Raw genomic sequence first — 15,360 nt, forward strand, 5'->3', positions numbered from 1 at the left:
ACGTTGATCATAACCCTCACTAGTCTACTGTAACTATCACGTCACAGTAATTTCTGCACACCTAGGAGCTCCTTGAAGCAGGGCCTGTGTCTTTTTTGGCACATAAAAATACTTGTGTGTGGAATAGTAATAAATCCAGAATTTCTGTATGGGAATGGCACAGGGGTACCAGTCTGATCAAAAGAGGGTCTAAGGGATTTACCCTGAAACTACATTTTCAAACAACATTTAATATTGTTTCTGTTTAGTATTTTAAGTTCCAAGCTTTGAAATATAGTAAAGAGTTCTAAAAATTATTTTATTGATACTTCACACAAGGTTGAAAAAAGTATCAGTTTTCCATGTTTAAGAATATTAATTTAGGGTGGCTTGGGTGGTGGTAAGTAGAGATTTGGGGACTACTAAGGTGCCCCCCCCCAGGCCCTTAGGAAAGAGGGGGCAGTGGATGTAGGGATGAACAGGCTGAAAGATGGATGGACCATAAACTGTTTTTGAATTATGGTAGTTACCTGTCTGTCTTAGTTGGCAATAAAGTGCTGGTAGCAGACGCCTTAGCATTAGACACACACACATGCCTTCTGCCCATCATGTTATTACCTTTCCCATGGCTGTAGTCTGTTTTCACAAGTTGAATAAATTATCAACGTCATCTTTAAAAAAATTAACTTCTCTCGGGGCACCTGGGTGGCTCAGTCGGTTGAGCGTCTGCCTTCGGCTCAGGTCATGATCCCAGGGTCTTGGGATCGAGCCCCACGTCGGGCTCCCTGCTCCGCGGGGAGCCTGCTTCTCCCCCTCCCTCTGCCTGCCTCTCTGCCTACTTGTGCTCTCTTTCTATCTCTCTGTCAAAATAAATAAATAAAATCGTAAAAAGAAAGTTAACTTCTTTTAAACGTTAGTATCACCTGTATGTTAGACTTTACTGACTGTATAGAAGTGTTTGGGTAATTAGAGCAATTAATAACTTGGTGCAGATTTCTGAAACATCAGTCATCAGTGATGACCTACATGCTTCTGTTCTCTGTTAGTCACCTTGTTTTTGGAGTTTTGGAAGCGGCGCCAGGCGGAACTTGAGTACGAATGGGACACTGTTGAGCTACAGCAGGAAGAGCAACCCCGGCCAGAATATGAGGCACAGTGTACTCACGTGGTGATCAATGAGATTACTCAGGTAAAGAGAATGTTATGTAGATGCAATTTAGTCTGTTTATACAGTGGTTCTCAACCCTGGTGGCACATTGTAATCACCTGGGGACCTTGGAAAGTCTTGATGCCCGGGTCCCATCACTATATACTCTGGTGGTCCTTCGTGGCCTGGGGTATATCCTGGGCACAGGGATTTTGTAAAGCTTCTCTGGTGATTCTAATATGCAGCCAAGGTGAAGAAGTATTGCTTAGAACGGTGGACATAGGAGATAAATGTGACGCCTTCTTTCATAATAAAGTAAAATCGGGAAAAAAAATTAGACTCCAACATAAAATGTAGAAGAAAAGATGCATTGGTCTGTGTCCTTTCTTTCATATTGATAAAAAATGCAAAATAGAAAAATTAGACTCTATGACATAGTTGTATAAGAAGGACACATTGGATTTTATAGTTGATCCTCAAATTTTCACATGCCTCACATTATTCCAACCCCTTTTTCATCCTAGAGGAGCTGCCCTTTGTGTTGCTCTAAGCCTCGGTGACTGCCCCACCTTCTGGTTGGGATGCACACAAGATTGTGCAGCTGTTATCCAAAAGTTGGAGAAAGGGTACAGGAAGAAGGGAAACGAAATTCAACTATGTTTAGGGCTGTGCGAGGCATTTTATATAATTGGAAAGGTAAATTTGCTTCTGCTACTGCTGCTACAAAAATAAAAAAATAAAACTATTTCTCTCTCTCTTTCTTATGTATATATATTCCAAAGCCAGTGAAAGATAATTTTTGAATCATCTGCATTATTGCTCCTTTCCATCAACACAGAAAATTTAGAGCTGATTGTACTTGCAGTCATCAGCATAAGGACAGTCAATTCTGAATACGAATAATTCTTGGAAAGAAAATGCTTTTACCAAGAGCATCGGAAAAATGTCCCAAAGTATAGATTGTATAAATTGAATCACAGATTCATAGAATGCCAACACTAAAAGGGACTGGAGGGAGCAGTGCAACCTCCTCATTTTATAAATGGAAAAAAATGAGGTTCAGTTATCAACAGGAGGTGACATTTGTCTTTTACAATGTGACAAGCTTCAAATAATTCCCATTATGAATCGCTCTCACTGTTTACTATGGGAGATGATGAAGTCAAACCATGTGTTGAAAGACTATACATCCAGAAATGAAAGCAGAAACTTAGATAAAATTAGATGTTGAAAACAACTTTTAAATACTGAAAAATAAAGCTTATAATATTGGCAACATAGAAAAAGTACTGAAGAAAAGACAATTTAGTAACTTAAAATTGCCAATAAGTTAAAATTCCTTTGAAACATTGCTTGTTAAAAAATTGAAGATGAAGGGTCATTTTCCTTTTGTTGCTAATGCATCCTCCATTGGTTTAGAGAGCCTATAGTGTGGTAATGAAGTGTTGGGAATGAGACTGCCTGCAAATCCAAACACAGCAACTTACTAGCTGAATAATCTTCAACAAATGATTTAACTTCTGTATGCCATCGTTTCCTCAACTATAAAAATGGGAACAATAGAGTTGCTTCCTCACACGGTTGTGTAAAGGGTTAATTGAGTTAATGTGTAGAACCTACTTAGAATAGTACCTGGCATAGAGTAAATGTGTAGGTGTTTATAACTATTACTATGCTACGGTTGCTCGTATAATCCAGGTAAATCTTGAGAAGTATTGATCTCTTCTCTTAAAACTTAAATATATTCTTATGGGCCATGGAAACTCTAAAAATTCATAGCTATACCAAATTAATATATAAAGCTCAACCAAGAAACACATAGTGGATACCTAGTATTTGCAGACACCCGTGGAACTTCCTGTCCTCTATGGGCTCCACGCCGTCCTTGCTGCCATGTCGAACATCTCAGACAAGCTCAGGAATGTAGCTCTACAGCTTAGCATTGTCAGATACCAGGCTCCTGAGCTAAGGTCATGGCAGATAAACAGTTCATTATTCATGCTTGCATTTTCAGAAGACGTTAAAATGAGCACTGCAGATGCCTTGTTGTGCGTATGTTTAAAATTAACCAAAAAAAAAAAAAATGCAGTTATGAGGAAGGGGGCTATGTTTGAAAACTAATTTTTAAAAAAATTAAGCCTAGGATTTAGAGACCAATCAGGAGAAAAAAAATCATTTCACCAGAGTACTCCTTTGATTGACCAAACTTTTTTTTTTTTTTTTTTTTTTAAAGGAACAAGAGCGTGTTCCCTTCACTACCTGGGGAAAATGTGTCCGTATAACCCTCTGTGCAAGTGCTGTCTTATTCTGGGTAAGTCTGTCACAGACTTTTTAATATCTAATTGTAAATATCCAGGAAACTCAAGGCAAGCTGGAAACTCTGGGTCTCATAGGATTGTTTCCAGAGAACCACTCGGCCACCACATGGAGCGGCTCTCAGTATCTATCCACTCACGGTGGCTCTTCCAGTTCCTTTCACCTCATCTGTTTAAATCAGATGAGTGGGTCCGGATTTTCCAGTTTCTGGTGAAGAAACCAAATGGGAGGCAACTAAAATACAACGTCTAGGAATAGCCTTAAAAAATAATAGGAACTATCAAAGAAAACATAAAAACTACTGAAAGATATAAAAGAAGACTGAAACAAATGATTGTAGATAAAAAGATAATATTTCTAAAATGGCAGGACTTATAAAATTAATTTTGGGTTTTATTATTAATAAAGTCATGTTAGTAATATAATCATTAGTAATATATTGAGAGTTTTATTGGCTCAAGAATAGCCAAATTAGAAAAGAGGATGTAAAGGCCAGATATGGGCCCTCATATCAATAATAATTTAATATATGAGAAGGGAGGCATTATAACTCAGTGGGATTATTTAATAAATGGCAGTGGAACACTTGTTAGCCAAGTTAAACAACAAGTTAAACTTGTTTAGTTTTTATTAAAACCAAAGTATGGTTTTAATAAAAATTAAAACCATACTTTGAATACATACTATAATTCTAGAAATATTCAAAAGGTAACACCACAAACCAGAAATAAATATTGATGAATATGCAGTCTCTAGATTAAAAAAAAAAAAAACCTTCTAAACATAACAGCAGTGGAAGAAGTTTCAGAGGAAAATCTTTAAAGATTTCTACACATCAGTAGCATTCTAAGCTTAAACAAAACAGAAGATATTTTTGTTAACAACAAGGGCAAAGGGTTAATACCTTCAATACATAAGAAGTCCAGATCACTTGTAAGGTAACACCAAAGATCTCAAGAGCTAAGGAGGCAGAGAATAGAACACCCTTTCACAAAAGAAAAAATACCCTGGCAAATGTCAGAGCTCAATACTAATTAAATCAGCGCCCATTTAAATGAGATACAATGTTTCACCTCTCAAGTGAGAAGGCTTAGTGTTTGTGAGGATGAAGTGCAGTGATCAGCTACTCTCCTACCTAGGCTTTGAGAATTTTAAGCTGCCCTGGACTTCTTAGAAAGCAGTTTGGTAGTAAGTTTCATGAGTCACAAATATTCTTGTGCTTTAATCTACTAATTCAGCTTTTAAGAACCTTTAATAAGGAAGTATTTCAAAATGGTAAGAAAAGTCAGTAAAGATTTAGTCATATATATTTATTACAAATATATACATTTATTTCTGTTATTTATTTGTATGCATTATTATATATAAAAACATCTCAGCCAAAATATCCTACTTCTAATCCTTCATACAGTAGAATATGGTATAGCAATGAGAAAGTATGTTCATGAAAATATTTTATGACATGTAAAAATGTTATGGTTATGATAGGCTTAAGGAAAGGATAAAATATGTAACATCATCTTTAATATGCAAACAGTGCATAATTCTGAAGGAATTATGCCTACATATAGATAGTACATAGATTTTTCTCTTTATTTTTTATTCTTTATTTTTATTAGTTAGGAGTCGTTTAGTTGTAGGTGATAGAAAATCTCCAGTTGGTTTAAACAACAACAACAACAAAGTGAGGGTGGGTAGCATTTATTGGTTCCTGTAACTAAAAATCCCAGGTCTGAGGTATGACTTCCATGAAGGATAGATAACTGCAGCCCAGATGACACCAGGGTCTGTGTGTTTTGTTCTGCCTTCATTCTGTGTCCAGTGGTCTCCTGGCTTGGTGGTTGTAGGCACTACCTTGTCTCAGAATGGCTGCAGGATTCCAGATCTCACATCACATGCAAGCCAAGAGAGGTTTCTGTTAGCAGCTTCCTCTGTTGACAGAGCAAGCTTCTCTTTCCCATAGACACTAGCAGATCTCTCCTCACATCCCACTGGCTCTTAGTAAGTTATTTGTCAGTCCTTGAATCAGTTGCTGAGGCCAAGAGGATGAGATACCTGTTTGTCTCAAACCAATCAGGATATACCTGTAAAGCTGGGGGAGCAGGGGGACAATCCAGCTCAAACCATAGGACTGAAAATGAAGGAGAGGTTATTCCCCCAAAGCAAAATCTGGGTCTTCTTCTAAGACTGGGAACAGATCCAAGGCAGCAAAAGTAACGAGTGTCCACTATGGAGTAATTTCAAATGTTCTATGATCATATATTAAAGTTATAATCAGAAAAGATTCATAAGGAAGTTGAGAATGAAAATCTTCCTCCCGGGAAGAAATATTGAACCTATCAAGTGCCCTGAAGAAGTATGGAAACATACTGAGTTTGTAAAAGCTCTGAAATGAGTTAGAAATCATTCCTGACCCATGGAGGAGACAGTGCCATGTAGACTCTGAAGTCTCCGCGTACCTCAGTTCTTTCAGTTACTAGTTGCTTAATTTGGGTCCAAGTCTTAATCTCTGTGGCTCTTTTTTCTGCTGTAAAAAATACTATACTACCTATCTCATAGGGCTGAGATTGAGGATTTTAAAAATATGTGTGTGCTGAGGTGAAGAGTAAGCATTTAAAGAATCTCAACTATTATAATTACTTAGTAATTTAAAAAATTATTATGGAGATTTTTTAAAAAATATGTATGATTTAAATGGCCTATGTTTGTTGTGCTCAGAGAGGAAGGCTGGACATACCTTCTCGAATACATTTTTCTCTGCCTGGGCTAATTTTCACATGTACTCATGCACACAAACATGTCATTCCTTTCACAAGTATTAAGCCCTAACTGTGAAGGGAAGGAGATAATGAGGGAAATTAGAAGAGGAAATATCATGCCTTCTCTACACACTGATGGCTTTTTAAAAGTAAGAAAAGCATCTTGTTAACACTTCAGTCACCATATTCACAGCTACCATTTATATAGTACTTTTCATGTGCCTGGGCTTAATGTTCTAAGTGTTTTTACCTGGAGTAACTCATTAAATCCTCCCAACAATCCTGTAAGTTATTTCCCAATAGGATCCCTCGCTATATGGGCAAAGAAATTGAAGCCCCAAAGGTTAAATAATTTGCACAAGGTCCTACAGCTTGAGGCAGAGCTGGGCTTCCAATGCAGGAACCTGGCTCCGGGGCCCCACTTGAAATCTCCCCACAGGTGGAAACCAGCCTCCCTCTGTTGCTGTAAACAACACGACATGATTTGCTTGGCCCTGAAATGCACATTCTCAGTAGCTTTTCTCTCTGGTAGCAGTCATCACAAGCAGTCGGGCACATTGACTGCATGCTTTGGAGTAAGTCCAAGAAAGTAGATGTAGGGAAAACAGTTTAAAAAGGGTACCCTTCGGTGTGCATTACTCAGGGGCAGGGGAAAACCTGCCTAGCGAGGAAGTGACATCCTACCACCTACGTACAAACTGGGCTTCAGACGCACCCCCCCCCTCCGCCACCCCCTCACTGACATGGGGTCTGTGCTGGCAAAAATACAACAGATTAGTGAAATGAATCTTGTGCACATGCAGGTATGAATCACTGCCCGTTTCAGATCTTAAGATCTAAGGGTGAAAAGTGTGTGAAGCTTTCATCAGCCGATAACTACTGTCCTCTCCAAATTCCCTCCGGGCACGTCTGCAGCCTCCCTGGTCCCATTCAGAATCTCACCTCGTGCAGGTGACTAAGACAGAAGCTAGCACCTACTGGTTCTACTGACCCTTGAACCAGTGCTAGGTTCTCTGTTGGAAAGAAACATGTCCCCTTAATGGATGATAACTAAGCAAAAACTTTAATGCATACCCTATAGAATGCCGTAATTGTAGGAAAGATGTTTTCACGGGTTCTGCTATTCTGCTTTTTCCTCATCTGAAGATACGTTATTATTATTATTTTTTTAATCTTTTTTAGAGCAGGTTGGGGTTTGCAGCCAAACTGCACAGAAAGTACAGGCTTCCCATGTACTCTTCCCTCCCTATGCAGTTTCTCCCATTGCTAACATTTTCCCTCAGTGGATACACTCTCTTCTGACCTCCATCATTCCTTTCCCTTTTTGAAATTTAACATGACCAATTTCCACCTGTCTCATGGCAGTTGTGTGAGTCCTGTCATTTCACACATGCACCTTGTCCATTCACACAGAGGGGTGCATTTTGAAATGTAAAAATACTACTCGTGAAGCTCATATTGCTGTGTTTATTGTGCTTCCAGATCCTATTGATCATTGCTTCCGTTATTGGGATCATTGTCTACAGGCTCTCAGTGTTCATTGTGTTTTCTACCAAACTTCCCGAGACCTTAAATGGGACAGACTCAATCCAGAAGTACCTGACTCCACAGACAGCCACGTCTATCACAGCTTCCCTCATCAGCTTTGTCATCATCATGATTCTGAACATCATATATGAAAAAGTAGCCATCATGATTACGAATTTTGGTAAGGTCCTATTATAGCTTAGGTCATTTGTAAGACATTTTGAGAACCTGGTGAAAAAGAGAGTCTGTCTCTCTTAGGCATTTCAATTTCAGTATGTTACAAATTTTAGAAAATTTCAAGTGTAAACATATTTTATCCAACCTGTGTGGGACATGAATTATCTACAGCTTTGCATTAGCAAAAGGGACAAAGCAAAGACAATCATTATAATGTCCAAGCTCTGTGTAAACAGATCAGCACTGAATAATATTTTCAATTATGTTAGATCACGTACCCTATTGTTGAAAGTAAATAGTCTCTTTATTGCAAATAAGTGGAATAGGGTCATGGTTCCAGTGGCAAATATGCTCCTCTTTTGCTGAGAGGACAAGTAATCACATTGTCGCGTGGCTTCCCCCCATGCTGTTCATATTAATATAGCTCTGTTCTCATCAGCTCCCGCTTTTGTAATAAATGTTTCTCTCTCCCTGGCTTGTATCCCAGGCAGCTGCTTAGTGGTCAGAGTTAAGCACTCCCCACATGCTGCATATGCCTGGGTCATTGTCCGAATGGTCTGCTCAGCGGTCATCTTCTGAAAATGATCGGACTGATTTAAATTCTAAACTAGAAGGATGACCTGTTGTGTCTTCTCCAAATGCTTATAACTAGTTCTCCCTTGTTTTGTTTGTTTCAACAGTCCTACCTTGTTGCAATTCAGGAAGACAAGAGAGTATCATTTAGCAGGCTGTTGAAAAATAATTTTTTTGTCCACTTAGACCTGAGAGAGCACAGCCTTGTCCATTTGATAACACTGGGCTCGTAAATTTTAAGGAATCCTTGAATATTTTTGCCATATGGGATATTGTATTCTTGGCGGAAGGGGGAAGGAGGACTCATAACAATGTGTAAACTTGGAATTAACACAGTAGCTATATTAAGGAATTCAAAACAGCTTAAACGGAAACAGTGTGAATTGTATTTTTTTAAAAACATGTTAACTCATGTATCAGTGTCTTTGATTAGGGTCTCAAAGCTGTTCACAATTTTAAAATCTTACCTTTATTTAACTACAGAACTCCCAAGGACCCAGACTGATTATGAGAACAGCCTGACCATGAAGATGTTCTTATTCCAGTTTGTCAACTACTATTCTTCATGCTTCTACATCGCATTCTTTAAGGGCAAATTTGTAGGTTATCCGGGAGACCCAGTCTATTGGCTGGGAAAATACAGAAATGAAGAGGTACGGACTTAGAATTGGGTTCTTTTGACAATTTAAGCTGCTTCATGTTTTCTCCTGGGTGCCCAATGAAGAGTTTCTTCACTGTATATTCTTTTTTTTTTTTTTTTAAAGATTTTATTTATTTATTTGACATAGAGAGACACAGTGAGAGAGGGAACACAAGCAGGGGGAGTGGGAGAGGGAAAAGCAGGCTCCCCGCAGAGCAGGGAGCCCGATGTGGGACTCGATCCCAGGACCCTGGGATCATGACCTGAGCCGAAGGCAGTCGCTTAACCAACTGAGCCATCCAGGCGCCCCTCTTCACTGTATATTCTTGACATTCTCTTCACCTCAACAGAATAAATATCAGCAAAAAGTAAAATTAATGACTCAATTTCATGTTAGACCCATCTAGAATTTAAATGGGATTTTCTTTGTAATATTCCAGTGTGACCCAGGTGGCTGTCTCCTTGAACTGACAACACAGCTGACGATAATCATGGGAGGCAAAGCAATCTGGAATAACATACAAGAGGTGTTACTTCCGTGAGTATGAAGTTGTGTGATCTTGGGGCTGTGACTGGGGAGAGAACAGCCCACCCATCCAGATCATGTGCCTGTATGTTCACACAGCGGCATGCCCCCCTCTAAAACAGAGTAAACTCTATTTATTAAAGGTCGCCAGACAAGATGGTCCAACCAAAGGTGTAAATATATCCAGTGTTAAATAATTATGTTACAAAGAAAAAAAATTTATATTTAACTTAAATCCCCATCTGCTACAGTTTATGCCTATTAGCCCATTGTTGGTAGCAAACTGATCCTAGTCCTTGGAGAGATGACCTTTGTTGGGGCTGTGAACTAAGTATTTCTCCAACTTCTCATGACTTCTCCTCCCTAATAGTATGCTTTAAAAATCAACAGTAGTAATTTGTTGAGCTCCTAGTATGTGCCAGTCACTGTATTAAGAGCTTGATAGATCTCTCTCATTTAATCTTTCAGACAGTCCTTATTTTTATCTCCCTTATACAAATGAAGATTCTGTGGCTTAAAGTGGTTAAATGACTTACCCATGTTCTCACTAGCCATAAGAGGCTACTGTGGGATTCAAATCCAAGATCCCAGGACTCCAAGTCCATGTGCTTTCAACAGGAGTTCTCTTGTGGTCCTAAGGCACAAGATTACATAATGTTTTAAGAGATAATCATCTAAAATAATAACGACAAATGTTTTGACTTCCTGTTCTTTCCCTAAGAAATGAGAGCGTCACATGTTAGCCAAGGTCACACTGTCCTTTTAAATCTTCACTTAAGCCCTATCCTATATCAAAGTGAATAGTCCAGTGCTATCTCAATTTCTGCACATTTTCAGGGGGCTTATTATATTCCTTTTTTATTGCTGCCGAACAGATTACCACCAACCTAATGGTAATGGGAAGACAATGGAAAAAAAAAAAAAACAACACAGATTCAATATCTTACAGTTCTAGAAGTCACAAGTCTGACACAGGTTTCAGTGGGCTAAAGTCAAGGTGTTGGCAGGGGCCATATCCCTTTCAGAAGCCTCTAAGATGAATCTGTTTCTTTGCCTTTTCTAGCTTCTAGGAGCTGTCCACATTCCTTGGTTTATGGCTTCTTTTCTCATCTCAAAGCCAGCGGTGTGGCTCTGTCTGACTTCTGTAGGCCCATCCCCCTAGCTCTCTCCCTCCCTCTCCCTTCCCCTTTGATTGATCCTGGTGACTACACTGGGCCCACCTGGATGATCCAGGAAAATCTATCTTAATGTCAGCTGATTTGCAACCTTAATTCTGCCTTACCATGTAACGTAACATATGTTCTGGGGAGTGGGACGTGGATATCTGTTGGGGGACCATTTTTCTGACTACCCCACATACCTTGTCAAGATAATTTCTGGCTCTGAGTTTCTGTTCTCACAAAACTTTTGATGTCTCTTCTGTCTTGCCTCCCACATTTATACTTTCTGCTTATGCCAACCCAAATGCCGGTTGTGGCCCCTCTCCTCAGTGTCCTCCAAAACCACTCACACAAGCAGCCTTTACTGACATTTGGGACATGGAGCCAGAAACCCAAACAACTTTAATTTTGAAATAAAAAACCCCCATCTTTTAAAAGTCTTTCTTCCCACTATATATAACTGGATTTTTTTTTCCTATCACCCATCGTTGTAGGCTCCAGACTCTGCTGCCTGTCTTCCCCCCTCTCTTTCTTTCTCCTCCTTCCCCTAACTTCTCCTCTCTCTTCCCTGTTACCAGGTTCCTGTTCATTCTTTCTGCGGAGCATTTAACCTCTTTTTTTCCCCCCTGTCTTTGTAGAGCAGAAACCTCCAGGTTTCCATGTGCCCTTCCGTGTTTCTTCACCAGGCTTTATCTTCCACCTTCAATGTAAACTATCAGGGTCTACCTCTAAACAGACACTCCTCTTCCCCACCAGCTCTCTCCTCCCCTCTCCCCACCTCATAAAAAAATGGATTCTGATCTTAGCTGTAAAATTAATGTTTTGGGGCCTTACTAGGCAGTAAACAACCCTTACCTTCACTGAGTTCATATTCAGATTTTTCCAAATGAGTAGAAGTAGGTCATGCACAAATACTGGATATGAAAATAAATATATCAAATAGAGGAAAGGCTTAACTCAGATTAGGCTAGTTATTAAACTAACTAGCCTAGTAGTTAGTTTTTCTGAAGGAAGTAGGCTAGTTATTTAAACTAAATTTTGATGACTAATTGGTTGTCAGTAAGCTATTTTCTGATTAAAAAAAATAGTGGCTGTTGGTGGGGGGGGACGTATATTTCTTAAACTGGTACTGAGAAATTCGTATGAAATGAAACTTGTTCACATGAAATATTTAAAAATAAAGGATGTATATAGTATCCATGGTCTGTTTATACTTGCACTTCAAGTGAGGCCATTGTTGCAAAATTTTAGTAAGCTAAGCTTTTTGTTTAGCTGTTTCTACCCCTGGCCTAAAATACTTAGGGGCAGTACATTTTGAATTATCTTCCCTTGTCTGAAAACTGGGAATGCTAAATTTTAGCCACTTTAGAGAGTGACTCGGGCTCTTCTCATCACTCTTCATTGTGCTAGGTGCCACTTTCCTTCTTTTTTTTAAAGATTTTATTTATTTATGTATTAGAGAGCGAGAGAGAGAGAAACAGCATGAGAGGGGAGAAGGTCAGAGGGAGAAGCAGGCTCGCCGCTGAGCAGGGAGCCCGATGTGGGACTCGATCCCAGGACTCCAGGATCATGACCTGAGCCGAAGGCAGTCGCCCAACCAACTGAGCCACCCAGGCGCCACTTTCCTTCTTACTGTTTCCACACAAAGTGAAAGAGCAATTACTCTTGCTTCCCAAAACTGCCCCCACCCCAAAAATACACAGGAGGGGAGAGAAAAGCCGTGTAAGTCAGTAGCTGTTTTCACACCATTTAAATATGTCAGAAGGAACATAAGGAAATGAATGTCACCATAAGCTTGCCGCCTTCCACCCCCACCCCACTTGAGATCCTCAGTGTCGATTCCTGGAGCGAATGAAGAAGCACCTCTCGCACTGTGACCCCGGTTCCCTTTGGGGGAGCCAGAAACCCAAACAACTTTAATTTTGAAATAAAAAAAACCCATCTTTTAAAAGTCTTTCCTCCCACTATATATAACGATTTTTTTTTTTCCTATCACCCTTCTTTGTAGGCTCCAGACTTCCTGTACCATCCTCCTTCCCTCCTCCCGTAAATCAGTACCTAGGACTTAGCAGACACTCCCCAGCACCAGTCGAGTGAATGAGTGAGCCATAGGCTTCAAATACATAACATCAGCAAAGTAACACAATTGTTTGTTGGACCCAGAGAACAAGCTCGGAGCCTTTTGTCCATCCCAGCCTCACTTAGTATTTTGATATTTGAGGCATTCCCGGGAATTTTATTCTGTGCTTGACAAAAGGCTAATACAATTGCTGCATGGAGCCAATCACTCTGGAGGTTTTTATGATAAAATGTTAAGGAACATAATTATAGTTGAATATCCAAAGTACCAATAGCATTGTTCTTTGGTATTTAGATAATGGATGGCTGTAATTTTAATCCATTATATGTTTTCTGTATTTTTCACAATGGGTATGCACTACTTAAAATAAAGTGAACTATTAGAGAAAATGTCCCTTCTCAAGACCTGATTTAGCTAGAGGATGAACCAAAGACATACAATAAGAGAACCCTAAATACAGCTATCCCTCACTATCCACACTGACCCTTTACTTTCAGGAACAGTAAAATAGATTCAGATAGTGAAGGATGCTTGTATTCAAAATTAGCAAGTGAGAATACTGTGGAATATCCTTAAATAGAAATGGTGATTATCTGTAGCATGTGGATTACATATGATAATGAAGAAACAAAGAGAAAATGAGGTATAAAGTGTTTTATACCATGCTTTACACATAATAAGGACTTAGGGAAAGGTAACTTTTTACAGTACTCTTCTGTTATTGCTAGTATGCATGGTAAGTTCCTAAGAAGACTATTTTGTAACCCCTGCTAGAGGGAGGAAGCTTCCAACCGTGGCCAGGAGTATCTGGTATCTGAATTTTTAAAAAGTTCTCTAGGTGATTCTCATGTGCAGTCAAGATTGGTATCTCTGCACTAGATTCATATCCCACTAGAAAACCCAAAAGACCGAGGACAGTGATGAATGGATGACAGCCCAAGATTTCCTACTACAGATAAGTGGTTCAACTCAGGAAGCCTGAACAAGAGGCTCAGAGTCTGTAGCTCAGAAAAGAAAGCTAGTCAGAAAGACTTCTAATATGACCTATTACGGGCCAGGGAAGGCAATACAGTACCAGAAGGAAGCGCTAGATGAGCTGGTCATGCAAGTGGTTGCGGGGACAGAAGTTTCATCCTCAGTCCAAATTGTAATGGATTTGGAGCCCCGATAGTAAAAGAATGCTTCTGTGGGCCATGAGGATTCTGTCCAGAGGCTGAGGCTGGAAGTGTGAGGCAGAGCAACAAAACAAAACAGTAGAAACCGGAAGTCTCATGTTTGGTTGTCATGAAGGGTGATGGATGACGCCGCCTGTGTCACAAGGCCCCCGTCAAGTTCCAGCCTTGCCTTAGACTTGACTGATTACAGAGCTTTGGGTTGGGGCACAGGAAGTAACACTAGCAACAAGCATTCCGCATCATTCTAAGTGAGATCCACCCATCAAGACAGCATTGGGTGTCCCCAAGCCAAGATTCCAAGTCACTGAGGCCGCGTTTACCATCAGCCTCAGCCAGTTAGTCTGCATTGGTCAAAAGAAAATCCTGTGAAGGGGGTTTTGCTGTGTTAGAAAATGTGCTAAATACTTTATCTGTTCTGAATCATTTAATCCTGACAGAAACCCTGGGCAGTATAGGCTTTATCACCTGATTTTATTTGAATTTGACACAAGTCAGAGTGTAAGCAATGAAGTGTGGATTCAGATTCAGGGGTGTCTGAGGCCGTGTCCCCTCCACTTCCCACAGCCTCCTGCTGTGTCCCTAATGTCACAGAAGAGAAAGAAGTGGGCAAGGTTGTGAAGCCAGGGGCATGTTCTGTTGTAGAGCAGTCTCCCCGTCGTGCACCTTGGGGAGTGGTCAGTAAAGTTACCACAGAGACCAGCAGGACACTTAGCATGACAGGCTATTTGTAATTCATCCTCTCTCCGGGCGGGGGTGCGTGTGCGGCACCCGTGCGTGTGCGTCTGCAGCCTCAGGAGTTGTCTTTACGGGAGGGTGAAGCTTCTCATTATCCGAATTTGAAAATCTGTACAAGCGTGTTCTTGAATCATCCGAAGCTTAGCCCAGATGTTTGTATTTGAAGTTGTTTGCTGCTCTTGTGCCTCTTATGATGAGTTCCACAAGGAAACCACAAGCTAGCTGTTGCCTGAGGGGACAACGGTTCTTTAGACTACAGGTGCACACTTCGTTTCACTGCCAACTTCAATTTCTTTTCAGGAAAAATTGCCATAAAAGGCTGTGGGGGTGGGGAGAGGGGGCACATTTGTGGGGAGGCATTGAGAAAGAAAATAACATAAGAGACAACAGATGATTCTGTGGGGCCAGTGTCCGATAGAGCAGAGCGCTGGGCATTTTCACTACTCGGGTTCTTGACTTATTCAGCTTAAAATAGGGTCTTGGACCTGTTTCATCTAAAATGAAAATATATCCCCATTTCCCCATTCTCTCAGAAACCTTTAATGGCTTGCTGCTTCCCCCAGAGT

At 40.1% G+C, this 15,360-nt stretch overlaps 1 protein-coding gene and 1 long non-coding RNA gene across 4 annotated transcripts in view; one reads left to right on the plus strand and one right to left on the minus strand.

Moving 5' to 3' along the window:
* ANO6 (anoctamin 6) overlaps positions 1 to 15,360 on the plus strand; it is a 187,741-nt gene that overhangs the window by 150,418 nt on the left and 21,963 nt on the right. For all 3 annotated transcript variants that reach the window (XM_078075914.1, XM_036080053.2, XM_036080054.2), the window contains 5 exons: positions 1,026 to 1,168; positions 3,360 to 3,437; positions 7,684 to 7,909; positions 8,962 to 9,131; positions 9,559 to 9,656. In XM_078075914.1, coding sequence (XP_077932040.1) covers positions 1,026 to 1,168; positions 3,360 to 3,437; positions 7,684 to 7,909; positions 8,962 to 9,131; positions 9,559 to 9,656 — 715 coding nt within the window. The remainder of the gene's footprint in view (positions 1 to 1,025; positions 1,169 to 3,359; positions 3,438 to 7,683; positions 7,910 to 8,961; positions 9,132 to 9,558; positions 9,657 to 15,360) is intronic.
* On the minus strand, positions 9,059 to 14,234 carry LOC144382361 (uncharacterized). Its single transcript, XR_013449158.1, has 3 exons — positions 13,960 to 14,234; positions 10,181 to 10,278; positions 9,059 to 9,460 (listed from the first exon to the last, which is right to left on the minus strand). It is a non-coding gene; the product is annotated as an uncharacterized LOC144382361 (long non-coding RNA).

This window comes from Halichoerus grypus, chromosome 6 (genome assembly GCF_964656455.1).
Source record: "Halichoerus grypus chromosome 6, mHalGry1.hap1.1, whole genome shotgun sequence".
Taxonomy (NCBI): domain Eukaryota; kingdom Metazoa; phylum Chordata; class Mammalia; order Carnivora; family Phocidae; genus Halichoerus; species Halichoerus grypus.